Here is a 19,028-nt window from a genome sequence, read left to right on the forward strand (position 1 = left end):
ACTCAGTATTTAGAGGTAACAGAGAAAAATCAAACTCATATAATAAGAGGTCTAAAGAACTAAATACTCCTATTTTTAAAAAAAGAAAATCTGTTTTGTCCCACAAGCGAGTGAATAGCAGATTTGAAAGCTGAATAAAAGATTAAATCTCTCATGTTCAATTATGGAGAGTAATAATAGGAAAAATTGACATTTTGTTTCCTGTTTAAGGGGAAGAAAACAGTGAACAGCCTGCAGTATCAGACAGTATTATTTATGAGTCAGTGTAAGTTTAGTTTCATAGTGCTATGCAGAAGAGAACTGGCAGTTTGCGTAGAAATATGCTCGTTCTTTCGAGTTTACTTCGTATGACAATTTCCCTAGATGACATCCTGAAGGTGAAAAGACTCTACGGTCTGCTCTGTTATCACCACTCAAGTGACGATAAAGCCTGTGTTAAATGCTTGTCCAGAAAAAAACAGGCAAAACTCAACCACTCAGCTCAGAGAAACACTATTTCTCCTGTCCTTTGCCATTGATGAGAGGAAAAAAGATTATGGACTGGTAGGGCTGTTGGAGTCAAGACCTGGAAGTCTTCGAGAGTCTTTGTCTCTTAATTCTGCGGGTCTTACTGGACTTAACTCCACAGACGAGGTTATGGTTTGATTTGATTTCTTCTGGTGGCGGGGTGGGATCTGTGGCTTGCAGAGGTCACCATGTGGTCCCCTCTTCTGTCCCAGCACACTGGGGATGTGGGAGGTGGGAAGATTTGAAGAAGGGATCAGAATTAGGTATTTTTCAGCTGGATCACTTCTCCCATCCGTTTTCCAGCACAAGGGAGAAAGTAGCATAGGGATGAGACCTGCTAGCCAGGATGGCAAATTGGACTGATTAAATTAAGCTAAGCAGTTCTGCTGCACGGTATATTGTAACAGCATTGGAAGGGGGACTGAGGCATGATCAGGGGTCAGTGTGTCGCATGAAGACATCCTTGCGTGGCTAGTACTAGAAGACTGACTCACAGACTGGAATGAAGAGCTGGGAGAGGGAGAGAGGACAAAGACAAAAAGGGGCCATAGCTCGGAGGAAAAGAAGAGAAAAATATTGATGTAGTACATCTTGAATGTATCATGTAGAGACGCTTTTCGAAAACTTCTGATTAGGGAGCAGTAGACAAGAAACCGACTGATTTATATGGCAGTTCTTTTCCAAGTCTCCATATTATTTAGATCACAACCACTTTGCAGTCTAAATTTAATGTTGACTCATTCAATTTTTTTCTAAATTCCTGAGGTCATGAATGTTCTTTCTAACCTCAATTTTCCATACTTGAACTTCAGTCAAATGAAAATTTAAATTACATGATAGTCAGTAGAAGTGTGATTAGGTAAGCAAATTTGAATGCAGGCTTGAATAGTGCAGTAGATTTTGAGAGCACGCTGTGTCTAGCTACTACAAAGCTGTTTAACAAAATTCTAGGAAGTTGTTTAAAACAGTAAGTGGTTTATTTTTAAGAAATCATTGTCTTTGAAAGTCTAAGAGTTTTCTTCACAAATATTGCAAATTTTTTCGTGATAGTGTGAGACTTACTGTTGCTCCTGTTTCTATAGAGTCTGGGTGACCAAGCCAAAGGCTAGACCCTGTTGTGTTTTAGAAGCTGTAGAAGTGTTGGAACAGTCCTCTGTCCTGCTTCAGAGAGCTTATGGTCCGTTGACATTCCTCAATCTCAGGAAATGTGTAGTCTGTATATGTATGTACACATATGTACATACATGTTCATATGCATACACCCATATATTGCAGAATCTTACTCCCCCTCCACATGTATTTGCAGCCCACCAGAAAGTATGTGATTTCTCTTCCACGCATTCCCTACCTAAATTGTATGGGGTTATCCAAATTGGAAATGTTAGCAATTGTAAGCTTGAAGTATTAGAAATAAGGTTTATTTTCCAATTGTTGAAAAATACGTGGGCATGGGCTAACCCCCAAAGCACAGATTTCATAACTACTGAAGGACAGAGCTACATACAACAGCTGAGCGCTGGTATTTATATTGCCATGTAACAAGACCAGGACTAACGAAGAGAATAAGAAGAGGAGGAGGCAGTACAGAAAACATGCGTGTTTTGTAGAAACCCACATTCCAGAAACAGGAGAGCAAGGGAGTAATGGCCTTTGGAAACAGCACTGGGATAATGGAACAGAATTCAATAGCTTGTGGCTAATGTTCTTGCTTCTGCACTGCTCTTTTGACTGTGAACGTGAATGAATCCTCACTGTTCCAGGCTGGAAGTCATTACTTCTGTCTGCTGAAAAGCTGAACGTGTGGTTTGGTTACATAGACTCTGCATCCTTCTGAGAATTACAACCTTAATTTAGATCTGATAGGATCATTATCATACATAATTCAGATAACAAGTGATTTGTTAGAACATGAGCCTTTTGCAATCAAACAACTTCAGCTGGAGAGCATGTGTATTTTATTATCACTAAAGTAAATGAAGTTCTATTGGTGACAGTGTCAGACCAGTTCAGGATGTAACTTCATTATGCTACCTATTGAAATCCACATAAAACTAGTAAATGTTGCAGTGCTAAAAGAACTGTTTACATATAAACAATTAAACTGTTTAAATTAAAACAATTTAAATATAGTAGGTGTAGACTGAACATTCACCAATTGTATTAACATTTTTAAAGATTTATTAGTATAGCTAATTTTTCATTTTTCATTCCATGCAGTTATAAATCACCTGCTTTAAACATTATCTTACCGAAGAAAGAGGATAGTCAGCAGGAAAGAGCAGCTTTGACAGGATAGCTCTGACTTGATGAACTTCTGAAATTTCCTTCCATCTTTATTTTTCATAGTTCCTACCAGGAAGAAAGTAGCCACTATATGATACCTATTGATTATAAAAAGTTCCCTGTCTTCTCTTACGTGAGGACCACAGGCTGACCCTTTCTTGTTTTCTGTTAAAGAAGTTCAAATATTGAATCGACTTTGAGAAAACTGACTTTCTCTTCTTAATTATCAGGACCACAACGGGATGCACAAGCGGCACGAGAGTTCATCCTGAAGATGTTCGTAGACCTGAATCCAGACAGTGACAAAATTATCTACTCCCACTTCACATGCGCTACAGACACAGAGAATATCCGCTTCGTCTTTGCTGCTGTCAAGGACACGATCCTACAGTTAAACCTGAAGGAGTACAACCTGGTCTAACTGTGCCTAGGCGGCCCTCCAAAACCAACTTTGCGTGATTAAAGATATACAAGAGGGACTGTATTATCTGTGAAAACAATTTGCATAATACTAATTTATTGCCGGCCTGGACTCTGTGAATGTCCACAGAGTTTGTAGTTAATATTATGATTTTATTTAAACTATATGGAGGAAAACCAAAAGATGCTGAAGTACATTCACAGCACATTTCCTCATTTTTTAGGCAAAACCTTGTGACTCAATGTGTTTTAAATTCTCAGTCGTACATTTACAAAAGATAGCAGTTTTTTGCTATTGCAGCAAAATCAAGCTGGTTTCCTTTTTCCCTGACCCTTTCTCTCTCCCTCCTTCCCCTCCCCCCTTATCTTTTACAAGGTACAATGGCCTTTTTTTCCCAGTTGCATTCCTGGGTGAAATATTTTCTGTTGAGTGATTTGGTCAGGAAAATACTATCATCAGAATTTAAGTCATCAGTCATTCTAATTTTACAGTATGTACTTTCTCTGAAGGATCAAAAGTATTGATACTGTGATTTTTAAATTCTTGACATGGGTGTCTTCATTCTGTCTTCACTTTTGGGACTAGAATATTGGGATTGCAAAATAGAATTACAGTTGTCTAAGGATATTAAATTTAACCGTATTTTCACAGTTCGGAAAGGTGCACAGAAGACAGTAATGAAATAATTAAGACACAACCTGGGATGTATGTGGAATATGTTAGAATCTCTTTTTAATTGCCATGTGCCATTTTTTTCTCTCTGCTTTTATTCACAAATGCCAAATAGAAATGTCATAGACACTACATTTTCCCCAGTGGCTACAGCCTGAAACAGTGGGTTTTTTTCAGTTGTGTCGGTTTTTTTCTTAAGTTAGAGCTTTTTTAAGTGTTCTTTTTCCACGGTAGAAAAATTACTTTTATTGTATAAAATTAATGTTGCCAAATCTGGCTTTTTATAAAACCAATGCTCTTGAAACATAAGATACGGATTGAAATGCCAAACTGATGGGTTGGGAACTGACCTGATTGATTCAACTGCCAAATGATGAACAAACAGTTTCAGCTCATATGTTCCCTTTTTTAGAAAGCGTTCCATTTTCTAATGCCAAAACCAACAGTGTGAGTGAATATGCTATGAGGTGCACCATGCACACGCATGTGGTCTACTAATTTAAAGACAGTTTAGATCTCTCCATATGTCAGATATGGCATGAGATTGTTTTCTGTAATAATATCAAGGCACCTTTAGTTGTGTAACAAGAAACTGTTGATGAGAGATCACGTTCAGGAACCTTTCTTGATAAGGTTGCTTGTTAACTAACTGTTTCACAGACATTTGATAGGCTTTCATGCAAAATAGCCTCTCTCAATGTTCTGTAGAAAAGATTTATTAATGTAAATGAAACAGTGAGAAAATAATTCTTGAAATTTAAATGTGCAATTTTTTAACAACAAAAATGCAGCACACATTGATGAGCCTTTATTCTGCAGCTTAGGTTGAAAGGTGTTTTTTGACCAGGTGCATGATTGCTAGCAAGCTACAGAAAACTCAGAGTTCAGACATGTAATTGGAATAATTATCTGCAATGCCAAGTAGCACTAGAGTACACTTAACACAGAAATTGCTGCCTCATAGCAGCGGATGGGAGGTGTAAAAAAATAATGGCTTATTAGTTGATTACCAAAGTTAACAATAAATACTAATGAGACGTTTTTCATCCTTAGCCTCCCAACTCCAAAACAACAATAAGAACAGTTGCTATTTTTTGCTCCCTCTTAAAACACCTTGTAATTTAAAACTGGTTGTAGGTATAGTGCAATTATGAATGCTATAATCATTGTACATACATCTATATATATATATGGCAGCATCCATATTGGCTTTGTAATCATTAATTTTTGGCAAATTGAATGTGCTGTATTGATATGTATCTATGTAATTGTATTGTATGTCTTATAGCTAATTCACATTTTAAATAATGTTATTTTATTTACTTTTTTAAGAGAGAAGAATGTAAATTTTGTCAGTTTATTTCTGACTAGGGATTTGTTGTTGTTTTTTATTTACAAAACAAAAAAAATTACTATAGTACAGAGCGGTACTAGCATCGTGCTGTATAAAATCATTTGCACATTCCTGAGTAGAAGTAAATCGGAGACACCCAGACAGAGGCCATTCAAAACAATGCCTAAATCTTGTCAGGGCTTTATACAGGTGTAGAAGCCAGTCTTATTAGAAGAATTTACACTGTTATATCTAGGATTGGAACATAAGCTCTTAAACGTAAATTTAATTTACATTTGGCAGATTCACGTTAGGTTACTTTTACTTTTCTAATAGGCTTTATTACAAAAGTAAATTTAGAGATCTTTCAAACCATTGTACTAAGTACTAATGGGTATATGCTGTTGCCCTAAAAACACCATGAAAAAATACGGAACATCAGATCAATTAAACAGTTTTTCAGAAACTGCAGAAACCTTAGATATAACAACAACAACAACCAAAAAGTCACTATTGTTAACGATTTTAAGGAGTTAAAGCATTTTATTTAATAAAGCTAAAGCGGGTAGATCTAGGTTATAAAAAGTGACACTGACATTCTGAATAGGGGATCAGAGCAGTGACTCTTACATACAGCATTACAGAATTGGTCCTGACCTTGCTGTAGGTGCAACAGAGCTTCTGTTTTCACAGTTCCAGTGTTGATAATATCCTTTCTTTTAACCTGGGAATACATTGCCCACGCTGGATTCAGTGCTATGAATGGAACTGTAGCCAAAAAAGAAAAAAAAACAGACAGTGGTGTCTAACAAAGGTTTGGGTTTGTTTTTGTTTTGTTTTGTTTTGTTATGGGATATTGGGTGGGGGAGAAGGAAGTGTGGTTCCGAGTTTCGTATGAAAACAAAACAAAAGTTTAGTCATGCTTTATAGTTATATTGTGATTGCAAAAGTTTTCAAGAGTGTGTGCCACTGGGCTACTTCTGGTATATTTTAGGTAAGTTGAACCTGTGGCAATGTTTAGATCATTTGAGCATGTTCTGGAAAAAAAAAAAAATATTCGGCATGCCGAAGGCAAGCTTTACATGCATCACCTAACACAGCATTGCAGTGTGACAGTTTACAAAAACATTTCTTTTTTAAATGACACAGCTGTTCCCACTTGCAGTATATTCCATTGTGGTGGTGGTGGTGTTGCTGCTGTTGTTTTAATTGGTGGTTTCTACTATGCCTTATAGTGCTTGAGTCCAGAAGTTTGTGCCTCTAACATGAAGCTGAAGGCAAAAACATCAAGACAGAAACCCTTTTAACTTTGCCAAAATTACGTGATTTCTTTGAATGTCATAAATGGGGGAGGAGGGAAGGAAAATGTCTTGGGAACCTGTGTATTCTAGATGTTCACTAGCACAAGAAAGCTGTAATACGTGTTTTACAGAAACCTTAAACTTGCCTTTTTCACAAATTAACTGGCGCTGTCCTTAAATATATAGGATGATGCAGCTATAAGGGCAGTTTACTTTTTATAATTCAGACTCTTTTGATTGTCAAGGTGTATGGACTGTAATTTTTAATCATACTGCCACATGATTGTGAATCACTTTTTTAAGTTTGGAAGTGAAGAAGAGACTTTTTATGCTGGATATCAGTCAGAATTGACTGCGTGATTTGCAAAAACTCTAAATGGGGGGAAAAGGGCTGCATATAAAGACGTTGCTAGACTCCCAGCCTTTGGTTGTAAGGTGCAGAAGACTTTCAGATTACTCAACCTCATGACCCTTTCCTTGTTACACATTCTTCACAAAAGAATGAAATATTAGGAGAAAACAAAGACATGTTAACCCACATGAAAAAATAAAATGTACCCAATTAATTTATTATATGTGCTGCTGTTTTTGGAGCTCTGTGCATGGTTATCCTGCAGACTATTACATTAGTGAACTAATGTTAATAGGCACAGCGTATTAACAAGGCTTACAAATGACCTACCTCTAGCTAAGAGACCAGTAAAGTAAATATGTTTTGGAGAGACCATCCTAAGTTAGGAAATTAAAATGTCCTGGTGTAGGTAATGAATTACAGTATTTTAGAAATTCACACTTTTGTAAATACGGTCCCTCTTTTGACATAAACCATAAATTCTAAAATTTAGTATGCATTAAACAAGTAAAGCCATCTGTCCCTGTCCAGTTTGCTAGTTTAGTAGAGGTCTTGCAAAACCATACGTTTAGTTTGAGAAGAGGAGCTACTGATACTTCCTCTTCCTTGGCCTTTGGTTACCCATAACATTTTGAGTTTTATCAATCAAACCAGAAACATTTCTACATAGTCAACAGTACATTGTGGGTCACTATTTAGCTAGTTAAAGGGATTTTACTGTAAGTTTCACTCAAGCTTTTTCACAGTAGCTATGTTGCAGGGAAGAAAGGAATAGAGGGAGATTTTGAAGATATTGTGAAAAAATATGAAGTCAGCCAGATCAATCTTACTATAAATCTGTTGGTTTGGGTTTTTTCTCTCAAAACACAGTCTAAGCTGAAGTCTGTTGCTGGATTCCTCATTTACCATGCTGCAGGAAATCCTTATTTGACCAATTTTTTTTTTTTTTTTTTTTTTTGGGGGGGGGGTGTCCAGATACATTTTTAAACTTGCAGTATTTAAAAATAAAGATCATATTTGCTGTTCTTAAAGTGTCATTTAAATGCATGTATTGTTGTTTGTTTGAGGGACAAATAGGTTTTTTTTGGAAAAAAACCTAATATTGTACAGTTACTGCCCTTCAAAAATGTTGCTGGTTAAAAATACAGTATTTTTGGCCATAACTTCGTACTATAGTATCTTCATTCCTTAAAATTTAGCTTTTCTGAAATATTATTTGGGCTTATTGTTCACCCAAAATGCTTCTTATTGTGATGAATGTTGGATAGATGTATTCTTTCATTATTACTTTTTAATCATACGTGCTCTGTCCTCATTGTCTAAACATTAAAATTTCTAGAATATCTTTATTACAGCCAGAACAGTCAAAATATTTAAAGTTTGTTACAATGGAGACAGTCATTTGACAGTATTATTAAAGTGTTTTTTTGGCTTGTGTACAATGGAAACTCAGAAAGATGGGGAAAAAGAAATAATAGTCTATATCTCACTAATAGAAAACTTTCAGAATTCGTAGACAGCAAGGTGAATTTCTTAAGCATTTTGGCTGATTGCAGTAGTACTGCAAGAGCAGACTGTTTCTTTGATGTTTTTGTTTGCCTCTGTGATGACAGGAATAACAGAAAGATGCCTATGTGTTGCTTTTCAGAGTCTGGTTCATATCTGATCAACAATCAGTGGATCTCAAATCTTCATTACTGAAGAAATAGAATTTCAGGCCAGTTGCAAAAATGAGTTTGTTCTTTATTATGTGATCACAACAGTTTAAGTAAGATTCGTGGAGTCCAAACAGTTTGCCTAAGCAAGGGTTTGAGTGAGTGGTTCCTGATTTTTGTTCCCTGTTGCAGAATGTAAAGGAGAGGGATCAGTGGGGAAGGATTTATTTTATCTTTATGTCTCAGTGAAGATAACATCAACAAAAATACAGTGTAAGTGGTGATACTTAGATGCGTGAGATAGATGTAGAAACTGTACCTGTGTGATAAATTGTGCATAGGTGTGATAAAACTTTACATCACATACTATGATCATATCACCCAACCGCTTTGTAGGATACTGTCCCAAACACCTCAGAGTTCCAGAGTATTGGAAATACCACCACAAAATACACAGTTGCCAGCTCCTCAGGAACGCATCTGGTATCGGTATCTGGTATCGAGGCAGCTGACCCCCTCTCGTAGCTCATTGCTACCGAAAGGAACTACCCTCCAGGACGTCCTCGGTTCCCGGCTCTCAGCGGCGTGGGGTTTTCCCTCTCCCTTATGTCAGCCCTGCCACTTGGCCAGCCAATAAACAGGGTGAAAAACCCCACTCATTTTTGCTCTTCTTGCTTGGCTGGTTTAGTAGTCTAATTTTCAGGGGTTTCAGCCAATTTGGCTAATCAACGGTTCAGACAAGTGCTAAGCTGACTAAATGGAAGAGGTAGAATTGTGTGGCCAAAAGGCTCAGAAGTTAGGAAAAAAAGGAGTAACACTTCCCTCCCTTTAAAACCTAGTCCTGAACAGTGTGTGCTAAAACCTTCATTTTACGCACTTCATGGGCTATTAGCTGTTCTGGCTTGGAAGGATTGCTCTTTTCACTTTGAAAGGTCTTGATTGCATTTTTATGCTGGGAAAAAAAGATGTCATAAGACAAGGAAAACTCTTTTCTGCTCCCCTTTAAGAATAACAAGTTTGTGTATATATGGACTAAACCCAGCTGTAGTCAGACTGAAGCCAACAAGTCACACTTGGTGTTAGGGATGGAGCGATACAAGAATTGGGCTTTCATTCATGTCACAGAAAAAAGAAAAAAAAATAGTTCTTGTTCATTTCCAGTAAGATCTTAAAAAAAAAAAAGTTTTCTGTCTTAAGGTATGTAAAATGCCTTGTCACTGTGCATGACATTCGAGGTTTACTGTGTCCTTGTCCAAGGCACTCCTTCCTTCTCCATTCACACTCCTCTATCACACTGATTAATTGCTTCCTGCCATCTAAAGAAAATACTTTTACAGTACTGCTTTATGTATGTACCCTCTGGAATACTTTCTGATCCTTGTGAATTAAATGTAAATTGGTCTGCTAAAGTTGAACAGTTGATGAAGTGTAATACAGCTGAAGAAGACCGCACTTTTTGCTTAATCTTATTTCATGTTCCTCCTGCCATCTTGTTCTGATTATTTTTCTGTATCTTTCCTTTTTCCTGTTTGCCATAAAGAGAAGGTTGCTTGATGTATCAGATTCAGTTCTGGTAATGATTACAGAATTGATTATACTGGCTAAATTAAAGACAAATTGTGAATAAGAATAGCTTCAGAAAGTTCCTGTAATCAGGGGCAGATCCGATTAGCCTTGCGGACAGGCGTTTCAGAAAACAAAACTATAACACTATAGCTGTAATACAGTCAACTGAAGCATATAGTAGGCTAACGTGGGCCAAATTGGGCCAAAATACCCATTTTAATATGTCATTTCGCATTGTCAATAGAGAACTGTGTTTGCCAAGATGTTACTGAAAATTTGCTTTTTTTCCTGCAGTCCTGTATGAGGTGGTTAATGCAATGATCAGACTGGCACTCAACTGAAGAGATGCATTAATTCGACAATAAGTTCAAATGTATTCTTGCAGAGATAAGTTATTACATAAGATTACTTTATATTATGCTAACAAAAAAAAGATTACTTGCATGCAGTAAATATTTAAGATATTGCACTTTTATACATTTATTATAAAGAGGAATCACTCTCTCCCTAAAAATAAAATTCCATTTATCTCAAGATGAAGTATCTGGAGTCTCTTAACAACTCTCAGTTAACTGTGCACACAAGTGTGATTATTGTATACTAGAGATGAATCAATTTTTTATCACATGCTGTAGAATATTTGGTTTATTCTAAATGCTGATTTTGGAAAGGCAGAACGTTTTGTATCAATATCCTGATTGCTACTTTTCTCATCATGTCTTAGGAGAACCTTCACAGTTACTCATAGGACCTGATTTATTTTAGCTCAAGAAATTGACTACAATGTAAAATCCATGATTAAGGTTTTTCTTCAAGTACCGTAGAACTTCACTGTTTTATCTGACTACCTAAGTTAAGCAACCTGAGAGACAAAAGGCCAGGTATAAATGTAATCAAATTGGATACTTCCCTTGCATAATTCTATTTTCTTTTAACAACTGTTTTATCTGACTACCTAAGTTAAGCAACCTGAGAGACAAAAGGCCAGGTATAAATGTAATCAAATTGGATACTTCCCTTGCATAATAATATTTTCTTTTAACACATAAATCAATAATATCACTATAATTTAGCTGATGGAGCTATTCTTCTTGAATTTCAACAGGCTATTGTGGTACTAAGAAAAAACCAGTTTTCCTCATCTTATATACGTGATCGTATTATTCAGATTCTTTACCAGATGTCAGAAATGTTCAAATGATGTTATGACTAATATTTGTAAAAACAGCTTAATTTATTTTCAGTATTATTTAATATGGTCTAGAAATTGTTTGCATCTCTTGTAGGAAAGTACAGAAATGGTGGCACAAATGGAAGTTTTCTGTGGTTATGGATTAAACAGTTCTCTTTTGGTATATATTCACATTCATACATGCTGATTTCATTTCTGCTAATATGAAACAAAAGCAACTCCACTGAAGATAGCAAAATGTAATTTTCAATTCAAAACCAGAAGAGTAAAACAGTATATAGCTCTAGAAGGTGAGTATAGGACTCATCCTAGATGATGGTGTTAGAGTGTAAATGAGCACAACAAATTCCATAAGCAGAGCAAAGCTTAAGTAAACTGAGAAACCGTTTTTTAATCGTTTAGGTGAGTGTTCACATGTTCAAGGTTAATAGGAAAATGAGATACTTTGTTGACATATCTCTAAGAGACTGCTTTAAACATTCATCACAAAAATTACAAAGTAATGCAGGTTAAGAGTTCTGCCGCCCTCGCTCTGGTGTTCAACAGTTGCGTAATACATACTGTGGCAGAGCACTCAAAATGAACGACACCTCCAAATTGCAGCAGAGGGGAATAGTGTAATGCTGCAAGGCATGGAAGGCCAACCTTACGTCCCCAATCAAGCAAGTGACACTGGTTTCGCTAGTTGACCTGCAAAATATGCATAATTCAATTATTTGGTATGTCTTAGCGTTAGAAAATATTATTGTGACTTCAGTAGCCTAGCAGATGATCTTTTTAATTCTCCACTCTTCAGTCATTCTAATGGTAATATGAAAGAACGGTTGTCTTACACTAGGCTACAGAAACAGAAGGTGAATTCCTTTCCCCAATTCTCCAGCACTTAATGTCCTGATTTGCTGTCTTAGAGAGCCACGAGTATGACCTTTTTCTAGTCTTCTATTGCACAGTAAGCAAAAAGACAGGTCTCTGCCACCAGAAGTTAATGAAATGGCAGACAAGTTTAGCTGCTGCAGACTTCATTTTCTGCAATCTATTCATACTGCTTTAGTCTTTGCTTTCAATAATTCTGTGCCCAGTACATCTTGGCAGAAGGAAAATGGATTCGCTTGTCTGCTAGGAGGTCTTGGAGTAAAAATTCAAAACTCCACTGAGATCTATGAAAAAGAAAGCTGCTTCTCAGAGGAGGCTTCCGTTAGAGCTGATCGCCTGAAATTTCCCAACATTTACTTGCTAGTTTAAGTTCTGTAAGTAACAGAGTTTGAAGCGTTAGTGTGAAGAAAGCGTGCACTTCCATCACTGACAGCAGTCTGTCTTGAGCAGACTGACTCAGGCCGATACGGCATTATTTAAAATGCTCATGGTTACATGGAAATTCCCATACGGTACCCTGCTGTCACTGTGACCCACCGAGCCACCTGTGAATCCCGGGTCCCAACAGAATCCAGGGAATTTTAACAGCAAGTCTTAGCGTCCGGTGTTTCTGCATTCAAAGCAAGAGCAGTTCTGCTGTTCCTTTAGTGGAACAGAATTTCTCTACCACGGAGATACCTAACACCCTTTCTGGTTTTTTCCTCTCCCTCTCTCTCATTTTTATTGAAAAAAATAACTTCCAAAGGAACCGGGAAGGCTAATGACATACTACACTCACATTCCAGACAACAGTTTTCAGTAGTCTTGTTTGAGCCCACAAGAGACCAGTAGGTTTATGAATATGATCACTGGCTATTGATTTTGAGCCTGTAATTACAACATCAAGCCTGTAACGTCTGGTGGGATTCGATATGTAGATACCCCTTGCTCTTTGGGAAGATGCCTTTACTGATACTGTAAAAGGTGGTTTCAAGTTTAGGATTTCTCCAGTGGCCAGAAAAGAAGTAATTGATGATAGATGGCCATTGACAGTTCTACTGAGATCTACAGTGAAAACAAGCAGGACACTAGATTGTGAAGTATCCACACACTGAAGCTATTGATGCAGGAGGAGAGGACTTTCTTTTTGTGGAAAACTAATTCAGTTACTACATATGCTTAGGCCAAAAGTACACTGAAAAAATAGAAACATGGAAATCATCATACTGCTTAATGAAAATTCTTTTGAAAATACAAAAAGGTAAAACCTGAGGCATTTTGCCAAGAATTCTAGGCTGTCATTAAAGAAAACACAAGTTTTCTTTACAACAATATTTTTTCTGTACAACCGTACACTACTTAGCTATAAATGCAGGACCTGACACACTTAGGAAATGGCACATATAAATAATGACATAAAGAATTTAACACAAGGCCAATGCCAGGCCACACAATTTTACATTTTTCATCACAGACAGGTACAAACGTTTTTAAGTATATTTGTCTATACATACATATACATTTCTGTTGGCATAGCAAGTATATCAGGCATTTTATGATGTCTGAGACAGCCATAGTTTTACAGATAATGCTTACCTACTTAAAGAATCACCAGAAAGGTATTGTAAAACCACTGTAATTTCACAGATTTAATGAAAACTAGAAGTGGTGTTTTGATACTTTTTCTTTTTTTGCTGTAAACAGGAGTTTATTTTAAAGGCGTTTTCTACAAGAGCCTGAGTTTCTTGATATGTCTAAGTACAACGATGGTTGTTCTACTGGCTGAAGGGTTTCCACAGGCTACAGCGATGATGAGAAAATCCTGGCTGCTAAAGCAGTGTGTGGTCAAGAGACCCGAAATACCTTGTGAATGTCTGAAAACAGAAATAGTCGGAACATGTATTTCCCAGACCTTTTTGTATATTTCATCATTTAAACCTCATCATTTTGGATTTTAAAAGTTTCAGATGTCCTTCTCAACATCTTTGGTGTTAATACTACAAAGTATCAAAATGACTGAATGCCTATGAAAAGTAAATTAAACATGCTGTTATGGAGGTTATTTTGGGCCTTCCCCTCATATCTGGTACTTTTTTTTCACAAATTTTCCCTGTGCTCAGTGGGCACAAATTAAATGTTGAGTAATTTTAAAATTTCACCAGTAAGTTGCAAGTGAGTGGTATGTCAGTCACTTTTCCAAACAAAACTGAAGTTGGTACCAGAATGATGGAAACTCATGTCAGAAATATGGAGGAGGTTTTCTTCCTGGCAGAAAAATTAACTATATAAACCACCAAAGATGCTAAAGACGTAGGAGTTAATGAAGCACCTATTTCTCACAAATAGATCAAGATAGGCAGTTTTTGGTAAACTTAGCAATATGTATTTTGATACATACCTATTTATGTGTTCCTATTCCCTATTCCTATATCCTATTCTCTATTCCTATATCCTATATATTCCTATAGGTGTATATATACCTATTCTATATGTTCTTATAAGGACAGAATATTAAAAATCTATACATTTTAATAGATCTAAAGCATCACTCATGTCAGAGAACCTGTCCTTCTGTGCAGTCACCCTTGCATGCTTTTTTGCTATCTACTTAGTCTTCTGAAAATGATTGACAGATTAAACACTCCCATAGAGACTGACTCTGTTTAAAATTCATTCATTTAAGACAATTCTCTGTTTCCTCTGTTCCTAAAACCTATTACTTCCTTATGTGGTCCCATTTTGAGGCTCCATAGCTGCAGGAGTATCCTACCTGTACAGCGGGTGTATTGGTGCAGTGTTTCTGTGCAGTCTGCCGAGGAAAGGATCTGGCTGACCGGCTAACTAACTAACCAGCTACAACTTCCTATCTTCTGAAAGACTTTCTTCGCTTCTCAGTAGCACTGTGTAGTTCCCCACAGAGTTCTGGAGGGGGAGAAATGCTGAAGGTGGCTTTAGCTAATTGGGTACCAATAAAAAAGCCGCCTTGAGGTCATGGCACATACCACTTTCTCGTTAGAATTGCCACACGCCGTTAGCTGTCAAAGCCTGAATCTTTGTGGTCTCAGAGGTATAAAATTCAGCCTACATCCCACTATTCTGACACATGGCAAATACAATCTGGTGAATGACGTACAAACCATTACTTTACCAGCTGCCCTAAGTCAATACTCTTGACGATCCTAAACTGCTGCCATTTGACTCAGAAAGGTTATGCTTTTCGGCCTCTGTATCTTGTAGCTTGAAGAGTCACTCACTGTATTTGCTTTGTCTAGTTGAGGAGTGCCTCAGCGCCCCAAACAGGGTTCTGCTAGGCAGACTAGCCTGGGCAAGTGGACTTATTTTTCAACTTAGTGTATTTCTTAGTTACCATCCCTTCCAGAGGTCTCAACTGCAGTGACCTCAGGGCATTTATTGACCTTGAAAGAGCAACTACCTAACTAAGGCACATCTGGCAGCCGGAAAAGTGGTATTCTAAGTTGCATAACGTTAAGTTTCTTTCCTGAAGAAAGACACCATTTTTCAGTGGATTTCTCTTTTTACTCCCCCTGTAAGCCTTGCACTCCATGAATAATCACGAATCGAAAAGCTAAAATTCCTTTTTTATTTTTCTGTCTTGCATATGGCTAAGACTGTCATATAGTCTCTATGGCTGTTCATGTCAATTCGCTAAACTTTTAAAGGTATTTCCAAAAGGAGAGTGTCTAATTTGATGATGATTGGTATTGCAATAACCAGGCTGTTAGTGTAGTTTAATGACAGTAATTAGAGTATACACTCTACAGAGCTCCAGGTGAGTACATCAGTAACCCTGCTAAAGAATATCTTAATTTTGAACAGCGGTGCATCATCTCCCCTAACACTGCTCTCACATATACCAGGTGCTGCAGTGTTAGGGAGGTTCTGCCTGTTGCATCTGACAAAGAAGTCCCCGGTTGACATCCAGTCTGAGGGACACTGAAAACCTATCTTCAAGTTATTATCAACATGAGAGAGGTGATTTCTTGAAGTTGCTCCATGTGACTGTATGTGTGGCTACTCTACAAGAAAAATGGTACTTTGCCAGTAATCAGAGATATTCAGGTTATGAAGAACATACATGCATGTTCATCCCTCCCTCCATCAATATATGATGTGTGCCATCCTTTGTATAAACCAGATGGCAAATGAGGTGGGGTGGGATGTAGGTATTACAATACCTGTAGGTATTGCTTCAGCCAAAATTTCTCTACCCATGTTCTAATAAGTTTGTGGGCAACACATCACAAACTATGATTTCATTGCCTCCCAAGACTTGGGCCACTGAACTAATTTTTTACATTTTAGATAACTTAGCATAATAAAACTGTGTATATTTCAGCTTTATGCAGTACCCATTTCTACTTGGATTCAGAGCTTTTAAATGAATGTTTAAAGTCTGCAAGCAGAAGGCATAAGGAAAAGTATGGTCAAGTTTTTTTGCTCTAACATGACTATTTGTGTGAAATGCAAGTGAATTCTACAAGTTAATAGGAGACGGGTTTCTCATCCATGATAGATCAGGACCTGGAACTCTAAAACAGGTCTTTATTCAATAAAGTACCTGATGTCACAAGTTTATTTAGTTTATCTGTAGCACTTGAAAAGTCACACTCACAAGGAAATGCATCAGAGAATGATAAGGGAAAGAGGTATGAGAATAAGTGAGTCCCAGAAGAAAGTTCATTATGTAAAATACAGGTGAGTGCCAGTGGTCTCCTAGTTCTAGCACTAACATGCCAAATTGACTTATACCCCAAGCCTTTGTGTAGCTGTAATAAATACTGTGATAAAATGCTTTACCACTTCAGACTTCTCACACATCTGTGTCTCATTCTGACCTATTCCTTCACCACTAATGAGTTCTCTGTCAGACCTGGATATGTCTTCTGATTATCTGTCCGTCTCAATTCTTCCAACCTTTTGAAAACAAATTTCAAGTTTCTGAATGCCACCATGTCAATGTATTTTACCTACTGAGACTAGCAGAAAGCAGTTGTTGCAGAATTAGAATGAGTCAAGAGCGTGGATGGACACAGACCCTGGGAGAATGCCATAAACTGCATTCACAGTGGTTTGATTTGTTGACTTCATAGATTTTAAAATTGCTGTTGGACAGAGAGTTAGTGAAAGGCTTACTGGAATGAAAAATTTCCAGAAACTGAAAGCCTACAATTCTGAATACAAAAAGTGACAGACTTGTTTACAGCTCAACTTAATACTTTCCTTCCAAGGAATAGGAAAAAATCGCTTTTAGATACAAGTCTATAATTTTTAAAAGTTCTATTTAGTTTACAGCATAAATAATTTCACAAAGCCAATCGCATCCTAGGCTGCATCAAAAGCAACTTGACCAGCAGGTCGAGGGAGGTGATTCTGCCCCTGTACTCCACTCTCATGAGACCCCACCTGGAGTACTGCGTCCAGCTCTGGGGTCCCCAACATAAGAAAAACATGGACCTGTTAGAGCAGGTCCAGAGGAGAGCCACAAAGATGATCAGGGGGCTGGAAGACCTCCCCTGTGAGTACAGGCTGAGAGAGGTGGGGTTGTTTAGCCTAGAGAAGAGAAGGCTTTGGGGAGACCTTACAGCGGCCTTCCAGTACATAGAGGGGGCCTACAGGAAAGATGGAGAGGGACTCTTTATCAGGAAGTGTAGTGATAGGACAAGGGGTAATGGCTTTAAACTGAAAGAGGGCAGATTTAGATTAGATATAAGAAGGAAACTCTTCACTATGAGGGTGGTGAGACACCGGAACAGGTTGCCCAGAGAAGTTGTGGGTGCCCCATCCCTGGAAGTGTTCAAGGCCAGGTTGGATGGAGCTTTAAGCAACCTCATCTAGTCAAAAGATATCCCTGCCCATGGCAGGGAGGTTGGAACTAGATAATCTTTAAGGGCTCTTCCAACCCAAACCATTCTATGATTCTACGATTCTATGATAATTGAATAGTAGGAATAGGTGTAACTTTAGCAATGGTAGGTCAAGACAAGAGAAACAAAACAGTAGCAATAATTCTGAAATGGCATGGTTCAAATGGCATGGTTCAGTATTATAGGAGAAAGGCCTTTGCCCTCCATGCTTTCCTCCATGCTTCTGCATTAAAATTAGTCTTGCCCTTTCAGATCCCTTTTAGTCAAACCCAGGATAGGACCAGAATTGCATTCATGATATTCATGGTAGCAGACCTACAAACGGGACTGTGGAGCTCATTAGCAGGAACTTGAAGATGATAAAGCCTACTGAGCAGTGGCTTTGAGCTCTTAGGTGGAGACACAGGCAAAATAGGCAACACGTTCTCATGGCTAGACATAAGACTGTCTTTGCTAAGTATGCAGTTGATGTTTTCTGTAATGAACAATTTTTTTGTAATATAGAAAATATTTAACTTCTGTCTGGATGGACACTCATGCCGAGTGGCACAAAGACATTAAGGAGACACTAGCATGTTGTCCTAATTTTATTTTGATTATACATTTCTTTAAATGTATTATGTTTTGTTTATAACCTGGCCTTGTATAATTCTATGCAGAGAGTTGTTTCCAACAATACATCTAAATATATATATCTCACTATCAAAAATACCTGTCTATAATTGGCCTGAGAACCTCAAAGGACTACTCTGGTAACTGCCAGATCTTCCTTGAGTCTCTTCCCAGATGAAATGGTGATTTGTAACATGGGCTTTTGTGTCATCAGGGTAAAAAATTGTGAGGGAAGAGCCAACAGCATTGTACATATTATTCTATTATTTTATGAAACATATGCTGGTCACAATCAGATGTAGTTTAAATCTGATTTACGTTTGAGGGAAAGCAATTTAAATATGACATATTTATTTCATTACTGATCTTATTAACCATAATATTTAGCTATTTCAAA

General features: G+C 37.4%; 1 protein-coding gene across 1 annotated transcript in view; it reads left to right on the forward strand.

Annotated features, from left to right (window-relative positions):
- The window catches only part of LOC103903946 (guanine nucleotide-binding protein G(q) subunit alpha), a 133,499-nt gene extending 125,699 nt beyond the window's left edge, over positions 1-7,800 (forward strand). The window contains exon 7 of the mRNA XM_009285261.2: positions 3,021-7,800. Coding sequence (XP_009283536.2) covers positions 3,021-3,211 — 191 coding nt within the window. The 3' untranslated portion in view covers positions 3,212-7,800. The remainder of the gene's footprint in view (positions 1-3,020) is intronic.
- Positions 7,801-19,028: the final 11,228 nt, after the last annotated feature.

The sequence above is a fragment of the Aptenodytes forsteri genome, unplaced genomic scaffold (genome assembly GCF_000699145.1).
Source record: "Aptenodytes forsteri isolate BGI_AS27 unplaced genomic scaffold, ASM69914v1 Scaffold151, whole genome shotgun sequence".
In the NCBI taxonomy this organism is placed as follows: domain Eukaryota; kingdom Metazoa; phylum Chordata; class Aves; order Sphenisciformes; family Spheniscidae; genus Aptenodytes; species Aptenodytes forsteri.